Source organism: Medicago truncatula, chromosome 6 (genome assembly GCF_003473485.1).
Source record: "Medicago truncatula cultivar Jemalong A17 chromosome 6, MtrunA17r5.0-ANR, whole genome shotgun sequence".
Taxonomy (NCBI): domain Eukaryota; kingdom Viridiplantae; phylum Streptophyta; class Magnoliopsida; order Fabales; family Fabaceae; genus Medicago; species Medicago truncatula.
In genome coordinates, this window is record NC_053047.1 from 27,237,011 (window position 1) to 27,246,899 (window position 9,889).

The 9,889-nt window shown below is 35.2% G+C and overlaps 1 protein-coding gene across 1 annotated transcript; it reads left to right on the forward strand.

Moving 5' to 3' along the window:
• The first annotated feature begins 5,740 nt into the window (after nucleotides 1-5,740).
• LOC25497254 (dehydration-responsive element-binding protein 1D) lies at nucleotides 5,741-6,791 on the forward strand. The gene has a single exon (XM_039826798.1). The coding sequence runs from the start codon at nucleotides 5,787-5,789 to the stop codon at nucleotides 6,630-6,632; it is 846 nt and encodes a 281-aa protein (XP_039682732.1). The 5' UTR covers nucleotides 5,741-5,786; the 3' UTR covers nucleotides 6,633-6,791.
• The last annotated feature ends 3,098 nt before the right edge of the window (nucleotides 6,792-9,889 follow it).

The window sequence follows — 9,889 nt, forward strand, 5'->3', positions numbered from 1 at the left end:
ATTAAGATTCACCCACCCATGACTTATGCACTTCAACTTCGCATACCTCTTTTATTTCTACTTCCTAACCCATCTCGGACAAACCCCGAGGTGGAGGAAAATTTGTTGTATGTTGGTGATGGATTACAGGTACATGAAGAGCATAATCAAGGTGACGAAGAAGGTGCACACATGCACCATGAAGAGGAGCCCCATGACCATAACGACAACAATGAAAGATGGGCATGGATGCAAACCGAGGTACAAAGGATAAGCAACGAGCAACAAAGGCAAGGTGTTGAATTATCCGGGCTAAGAAATGATGTCCTACAGGGCAACCGCATATCCGAAGAAAATAACCAAATGCTTTGGAACATGATGCAACACTTCAACCTCCAAGGCCCTCCCTATGAACCTCAATAAAATTGTGAGCTTTCCTCTTCCTCTTTTTCACCTTATCTCTTCAATCTCTATCTCACTCTTCTTCCTCTCCTCCTCTTTTATTTTTCTTTTATCTTGAATCATTGAGGACAATGCTTCTCCTAAGTGTGGGGGGAGCCTAATAAAGTGTCTTTAGTCGTAGTGTTTCCAAACTCCCTTGAACTTTATTCTTTTGTTTTGTTTTATTGTAAAAGGCATGGTTAAGTAGCTAATTTTTATTGAAAATATCATGACACAAAAATTTTCATTGTCTCCTCTTATTTTGTTGATTCTTGTACATGAAAGCAAACTCTTGTGTTTTAAGTCTTCTTGATATACCCACATCTTGTTTTAAAGTGAATAAAATTCTCCAATGAGAAAAACACAAAGTTGCTTCCCTTGAGTAAATGTATGAATAGGTATTTTAAGGAAACGCGTTTTAATCTTAGTGGTGCATTAACCTTTAAAGATTCTCAAAGTGTCAGTAGTATAAGTTAGTATAAGGGAGTTCATAAAAAGCCAAAAAGCCAAATAAATTCCAAGATCTCATCATTGAATCTAGATTGGGGAAGGAGGTAGGCCCTCCGACTTCCTACGTGAAGATGATTGTTATCTTAAGGAAAAACTTTAAAAAAGCATCATTGAATCTAGATTGGGGAAGGGGGTAGGCCCTCCGACTTCCTACGTGAAGATGATGTTTTAAGGGATACCATTGAATCTAGATTGGGGAAGGGGGTAGGCCCTCCGACTTCCTACGTGAAGATGTTGTTCCTTAAATAAAGAACTTAAATGTGCAAATGGCAAAGAACAAAGATTCTCAAATACTCCCATCTCTCTTATATGAATTATAGAAGGAATCTTTCTTGGTTGGTTTAGTGCTAGGATTAGACCATGTTTCCTCATAATGCCTATCTTATACAGGAGCAAGAAAAGGGTTGGACTTCACACACACACTCACTTGAAACTTGATCGTCGGGTTGAATAAAAATTACAAGAAATGCTTGAGTTTGTGATTAGTGTACATTTGGGATTTAAGCCCTTGAGGAGACATGTGCTTTAATTGAATTGTAATTTGATATAACCGTTTGTGCTACTATGTTTATGCCTTTTGCTTGAGGACAAGTAAAGATTCAAGTGTGGGGGAGTTTGATGAGTCATTTATATACTATTTTAATATGCTTTTTAGTTTAGTTTTATTTAGATTTTATATGATTTTATATTAGTATTATTTCCTTTTTAGGATAGTTTACTTCAAATTGCATTTTATTATATTTCAGGAACGAATATGGATGGATTGAGTCTTGGAGCAAAAGAAAGGGATTTGGAGCTGATTCGGTACAAAAATATGAAGATTCGGAGACAAAAATACGTCTCCCTCAAGTCAGAATGTTGGCACGGCCCGTGCTAGGCTTGGCACGGCCGTGCCACCCTTCAGAACACCTTTTGCTGCTTTTGCTTGGATTTTGAGCTATTCTATTTTGGCGCGCAATCTCTCGAGGAATATTCTTGGAATATACTTGCTTAGATTTTAAGTCGAATGTGTGCTATAAATAGAGTAGCTAGCCATCACAAATATTCATCTTTTCTTGGAATGCAATATGTGACAATTGTTTTCTAATAAAAGTTCATTTACTTTATTGTTATTTACTTTTATGCTTTCTCTCTTCTTCTCCTTGTCTACGATGAACATTAGTGAGTAGACTTCTCTTGTCTTGGGATTGTTGGATAAGTCTAATGACATAATCCTAATCAAACCAAGCTTTAAACCTTAATCTTATGTAACCCTAATTCCTTATCTAAATTCACCGCTTTAACATGGATCAACCATTATCAAACTGTGGAAACGAAAGTGGAGGGTTTGATAATTGTTTATCCATCATCTCAAATATCAATTCATAAAACAAAAGTGGAGCTTTGATATTCGAACAAGTGAATTTAGACAAGGATTGCAAAGTCAGCGAAATAGGCTTTGCAATCTTTGAGACATATAGTTTCGATCTTCAGGAGAACTAATAATAATCAAGTCAACAAAATAGGTTTGGTTGTTAGAGGAACCAAAATCTAATAGTAATCAAGTCAGCAAAATAGGCTTGGTTGCTAGAGGAACAAAAGAGAAACTGTCTTGAGAAATTAGGTCTAACATAAAGTTATAAGTTTAATAGTTTGGTTTGAGAAGGACTTGTCGTTAGGATGAACCAATAACCGCAAGGCTTTTATCTTTTATTTTATTATTTACTTTCAATTAAAAACCCAAAACTTTCTACCTTATAAAACGTTAGTCTAATAATTATCTAAAGTTAATTGAATTCATAACTCCCTTTCGGAACGATACTCTATTTTACTACTTCGGTAAGACCGTGCACTTGCGGTTTTATCCCATCATAAATCTACTTTCTAATCTAATGTCACCGTTTTTATAATGAATTAACAAGTATCAAACTCATAAAGCGACATCGGAGGGTTAGTACTTGTTAATTCATCATCACAAATATCAAAGTGAAGCATCGAAAGAAGAAGTTTTGATATTGTAACAAGTGAAAGTAGACAAGGATTGCAAAACATGAGAATAGTCTAACAAACCTTGAGACAAATAAAGTTTCGTTCTTCAAGGATTCTAATAGCAATCAACCATGAGAATAGACGTGGTTGCTAGAGCAACACACTTACCGAAACCGAAAGGAGATGTGAGAGGCTTAAGAGAAACTTGTCTTTAGAAAGTAGGTCCAATATAAAGTTCTAGGTTTAGGGTTTGGATTTTGAAGGGTTTGTAATCAAGATGAAACAATAATCCCAAGGCACTTTTTATTATTATTTTTAAACCGTTAAAATCACAACTTTGAAAATAAAACTCTTTTCTAATCATCAATAAAAGTTAATCAAATTGAACAACTCCATGTTAGAACGATACTCTCTTTTTACTACTTCGGTAAACCGTGCACTTGCGGATTTACCCAATCACCCCCCCCCCCCACCCGCTAGCTTAGCAACTTAATAGCCATATAGACCAACATGCCTTGTCCCCTACTACTTCGGAAACTGATACTATTTTTCTTTTATTGGAAAGTTTCTCTGTTGAATTTAATCAACGATTAACATCAACGTTTTGGATTATTTGGAAGCATCGAAATCTTCGAGTTTGGGATGATGTTATGGAGGTAAGCGCCACGGTTGTTGAGCGAGCTAAGAATTTGGTTGTTGATTGGAAGTTTGCTAATGTTCCCACTCTAGCTGATCCTATTCCCCAACAACAACTGCAACCATCCACTAGAGGGGGAATTTTGGCCGCAGTTGGCACCTCGACATCTGTGACACCGTCTAGTTGGCAGCACCCTTTACTTGGTAGGTATAAGTGTAATATTGATGCTGCATTTTCCTCTCATCTTAACCGTACTGGCGCGGGTATTTGTGTTCGAGATTCAAATGGTACATTTGTCTTGGCTAAGGTTGTTAGTTACCCATGTTTCTATTATGTGGATGTTGGTGAAGCGTTGGGTCTTCATTCTGCCTTGCAGTGGCTAAGTGATATGCAATTTTACAACGTCGATTTTGAAATGGATTCCAAGCTTAATTGTGATGCCTTCCATGCTAATCGAGATGACACTTCTGAATTTAGGTGCATTATCTCATCATGTCGGTCTCTATTTAGTTCTTTCTTTACCAATTCTAGGGTGGAGTTTGTTAGGCGACAAGCAAATGGGGTTGCTCATGTTCTTGCAGGAGAAGCCACATTACGAGCTAGTCCCGTTGTTTAATTTCACATACCTGATTGTATTGAACCTCTTATTATTAATGAAATGCAATAAGCATATTTCCTTAAAAAAAATGATATTTTAGAATTCTACTAAAAAAATGATATTTTATAAACATATATACAATAAAATAAGGATTTAACTTTCCTTTGAGTTTAACTTGATTGGTAAGGAGATTATATAATATATATGCAGGCCGAGGTTCATACCTCATAAACCCAACTTCTCCACATTAAAAATGTGTGAGCTTTAGTTATTAGTCTACTTGACCAACTGATGGTTAAAGAAATCTTAACTTTTATTGTATTTTTTTTATTGTGTCATGCTAACGAGTGCCCTAAGGGTTGAATACATGTTTCTAAGATAAAATTTTCTCTTTAAACTTATTAATAACTTTTACTTGATAGCATTTTTTCGTCTTGCTAACGAATACTTTAAGGGTATTATTTAAAGATTCCTAATTAAGAAAATGTTTATTGAAAAAGTCAATTAGCTCAATTTCTAATGCATTGAATTCGTAGAATTAGGCGCGACTTTAGCAAAAACAGAAGGGTACGACGGCGTGATGAGAAGAAGCCACGACGGCGACGGCAAACGACGGAGGCGCAATAGTGGTGGATGATTACAACGGTGAGGGTTTTGAGTTTTGAGTTCAACGTGTTTTTTTTAGGGGCAGTTTTTGTTTTGTGTTTGTGTTTGGAGGGAGAAAGAAAAGAAATACCCAATGGTTACTAATAAAGTGACTTTTGAGTTTCTTTCACTTAAGTCCGTAACACATCATATGCCAAGTCAGTATAATACATGTGTCACATTATCACTTAACAAAAAAATTTAACGACAGGGACTAAAGTGATAAAGGAAGTGTAAAGTCATAGATTTGTTTGTATTTAATCCTGAATCAGGAACCTATGTGACAGGGAGGTGTAGAGCAGAGACTAAAGTGACTATTTGCTCTTAATTTTTATAAAAACTTACTATTTAAGGTTGTGAAAGAGTACCCTTAGGGCACCCATTATCATTTCTTTTCTTTTTTTATCATGTAAGATTTTGTATTTGTCGGTACATGAATTTTATAAAACAATACATTGCTTAGTTTTTTTCTCAATATAGTACAAAAATTATTAAAGGAGTAAAGACCTTTTTTGAATCAAAACAGAAAAGAGCTATATATAGCATGTTCCCATGAAATGCTTTGATTACCTTATTTAGCCTATGTCGAGGAATAAAACATCATTTAGTGTCTTAGAAGATACTATATTTTGATAACATCATTACTCTTTTTGAGCATGGTAGTGTCCCTCTTCAAGCACGCATACTTTTTCTTTTTCTCTCTGTCTCTTTCCTCATTAGTTTCCCTTTCTCCTGTCTCGTTATACTCTGAAGTCCTAAAATATCTAACTCACACTCAATCACACACACACTCACAAACGCTTTATATATATGTCCTCGTGAACTTAGTTCAGTTGGTAAGGACAATACATAAAATATGTAAGGTTTGGGGTTCGAACCCTGAACATCACAAAAAAAAACCCTTTTATATATACAACACTATGTTGACTCTCTTAACAGCAACTCCATCTTCAATTCCCACTTTCCCTTTCTAAACCTTTTTCCATTCTCTCCAACACATACATATATATGTTTACAACTAACAACTCTATCTACTCACACCCTTCCTCTTCCTCCCTCTCACATATCATTGACGAATTCAGAGGGCTTTCATATCATAGGATGTCAGTTTCCAACAAGGAGGTGCGGTTAGCTGTGACTACCCCGAAGAAGCGTGGAGGGAGGAAGAAATTCAAGGAAACTCGCCACCCGGTGTATAGGGGTGTGAGGAGTAGGAACCTAGATAAATGGGTGTGTGAAATAAGACAGCCTAACAAAAAGACCAAGATTTGGCTAGGAACTTTTCCAACAGCCGAGATGGCAGCTCGGGCCCATGATGTTGCGGCACTGGCGTTGAAAGGTGGCGACGCCTGTCTCAACTTTGCAGACTCGGCCTTGACGCTCCCTATTCCTGCTACTTGCGAGACAAAAGATATACAAAAGACGGCTGCTGAAGCTGCTGAGGCATTCAGACCAGGCAAGACTGTAATGACAAATGATGTCGCGGCATTGGCATTAAGAGGTCGCAACGCCTGTCTCAACTTTGCAGACTCGGCCTCGCGGCTTCCTATTCCTGCCACTAAAGAGACAAGAGATATACAAAACGCGGCTGCAGAAGCTACTGAGGCTTTCAGACCAGACAAGACTTTAACGACTAATGACAATGAAACCGCTGTAGCTGCAGCCGCCGCAGAGGAGCAGCTTATGTTTAGTATGGAAGAGGAAGAAGAAGAAGAGGAAGAGTTGAACATTCCTGAGTCATTGAGGAATATGGTTCTAATGTCCCCTACACATAGCTTGGGGCATGAATTTGAACATATTGATCATGGAGACTTTCAAGATGATGAGGTGTCACTATGGAGTTTTACAATTTGATTTGTCAGCTTTACTTTTATTTTTTTCTTCATATAAATTTACTTTTATTTTTTGATTGAAGAATTTAAAATTGTTTGTACTGAACAATTTTTCATTAGTAGTACGGATATTGTATATACATAGTTGAGAATTGAAGATCACTATTTTTCAGGTTTTAGTGAATGTAACTAATCGGGAATAAAGTGTTTTTTCCGAAAGAAAAAAAAAAACAGGTATAAACACTGTTGTCGAAATGGGGATTTTACTTTAAGTCGAAAGAGAATAGCAAAATCGAAAATTGTAAAATCACAATTAAAATCGAAGGATTTTAGTCAACTATTTTTGTGAAAGAAAGGATGACCAATCGAAGATGAAATCATGATGAATTAAAGGAAAGAATGATGCATTGATGGGAAGAGACAATCTAATTAGTTAGGAAAAATTCATTGTTTTTTATTTATGTAAAAAACTAACTTGTACTTTTAAGGGTACATGCAAGAAAATTAAATGTAGAAATATAGTATTGGAAATTATGTATTTAACATCTAAAAAGTTTATTTTCTCAATGCATGATTTAATTTTGATTTTCTTTTTTAGTTCTTAACTTGTGCCCTAAGGGCTAGAGGACAAGTTAGCATGACCCTCTATTTATTTATAGAACGGGGTCACGGATACAAACCGGGACAATTGATGAACCAGTTCAAAATTGACCCGTATCAAAAAAATGGACAAAATATTTCAAAATCCTTTGAAATTTTGCATGAATTTCAAGATTTTGGGTTATTTTAATGTGATAGGATTTTATCTACTCTAGGATTCTGCTATCGATTTGAGTTGTGCAAGGTGAATAGAGTCGTCTAATCTTAGATTTTGGGATTTAACTCACCATTTTGACAACAATGAGTATAATTTGCATCTCATCCCTTTTATAATACTGCAATGTGACAGTTCACTGACCCTTTACTATCACAAGATTTCATCCATTTCCTTAAATGTTTATATTGTTAATGATTTTTTTTTTTCAGTCTTTTATAATCCGAAATGTCAAAGCGAGTAAACTATATTGTCATTAGTAAAGTGTCCATGAAACATTATCCCGTAAGAAATAACAACTTTAGAACAAAGAATAGACAACAAGCAGTTTTTTTGAATCCGGTGGTCATAATCATTTAAAACTGAACTAAGTAGTATTTCTTTAAAATAATTTGCTTCTTTGTAGTCCTTCCACTTGCAAATAAAAAAACCAAAACACACGTGAATTTCTTGCACCACACAAAATTTTTGCATATGATTCATCATACAACAATTATATAATGTTACCAAAATTATACTACCTGTTACTGTTAGTTCATCATACAACATTATATAATGTTACCAAAATTATACAACTTGTTAGAATACGGAAAGAATCATATCACAATCATTAACCATCAATGTGTAAAATAAATACAGGAAAACATATGAACTACGGCGGCCAAAGATCTTCTGTTACGGCGGTTTTAACCGCCACTATAAATTAAACTCGCATTTTAAAAATTGACGAAATTTTCCCGCCACAAAATTTAAAATGGCGGCTAATTGCTTGATTAAAACGGCGGATTCAACCCCTATAATAGACACTTTTTCAGCATTAAAACTTCACAGTGGCAGTTTGAACTTCCGTAATGCTCACTTTTTACAAAATAATAAATAAAAATATATGCTGATAGTGGGAGTTCGAACTGCCGTAATGCCCATTTTTTTACGATAAAAAATATGTGCATATTGCCGGTTTAAACCGCCGTAATGGTCACTTTTTTTAAAACTATAAAATAAAAATCTAAACATATTTCACCTACATAGTAATTACAAGTATTAATATAAATTATTTTTCAAACATAAATTGTAATATTACAATGTGTAACATAGTCCAACAACCTCAAATAGATCTTAAAATACATAAACCATGCTATGGTCACATAATATAACCAAAACTTCAATAGTTGACATGTAGTAAAATAAAGATCATGAATAAAAATCACCACTCAAACTGTCCACCTTCTTGTTCCACTTGTAATCTTTCCCTTGCTGCTCTTTATGCCTCCCCAATGATTTGGTCGACTCCAAATTTTGCATATCCCACATATAATAATAAATCTCACACACAAGGTGTTCACAAAACCAATTTTATTGAAGGGGTTCAAGAAAATTTGGCAAAACAACCGTGGATTATATGCATAACTGCTACTATCATACTACTTGACACAAAATGAACATAAAATCACAGCAAAGCAGAGAGGACAACAAACCAAGCAAACCAAGAGGGAAAAGAAGGTATATCCAAAACTTGCAAAGAAGATCCATATGAGACTGACACTATTGATTAAGTTTGATGTTTCAATCATAAATAAGCCAAACTGCCACAAGAAAAATTCCTAATTGTCCTTCCTAACACCAGGTGTGCCAAGGAAGAACATAAGAGTCAATAAAATATTTACAGGACAGAAAAAAGCTTAAAAAACTACAAAAGCAAGGAAAGAAATAACCATTAACCAATGTCCAACATTGCGAGCGGACTAAGCCACCAACCATGATAATTGAAAAGAAAATTAACGAATTTAGCCTTCAACCACGAGAAGGAAAGTCACCTAATATTATCTACCACCCGTGTTATCGAGCACTCTTTGTCATTGAAAATCCTGTTATTTCTTCATAGGTTAACCATTTCAAATTCAAAGTTTAAAACACGGAGGACCAAAACAAGTGCACTTGAACTTTGATATGTTCCTTAAAACTTAAAAAAAAAAAATTAAAAAAAAAATACCTTTATACAAGTATTATGAGGACATAATTAACTCCCAAAAATAAATGGAACCTTCAATATAACAAGACATCAAAAATAATGGGTTTTCCTATTAAAATGGTGGATGTCATCATGAGATGCATTAAAACTGTTTCCTTCTCCATCCTTATAAATGGCCATCCTACTGAGACTTTCTTTCTACAGAGAGGACTTAGACAAGGGGATCCTCTATCCCCCTATTTGTACATTCTATGTGCAGAAGTCCTATCTGGTCTTTTAACTAAAGCTCAGCAGGAAGGCCATATTCAGGGGATCTCTATAGCCACTAATGCTTCAGCAATATCACACTTGCTCTATGCTGATGATAGTATTTTGTTTTGTAGGGCTAAAACTTCAGAGGCCAAGGCTAATATGGATATTCTGACAATAAATATCAAGACACTTCAGGACAAAAAATCAACTTGGATAAATCTGAGATGATTTTTAGCCCCAACAT

Bases quoted from the DNA above. Each gene is read 5' to 3' on its own strand.
- LOC25497254 (XM_039826798.1), top strand. From the start codon at position 5,787: ATGTTTACAACTAACAACTCTATCTACTCACACCCTTCCTCTTCCTCC.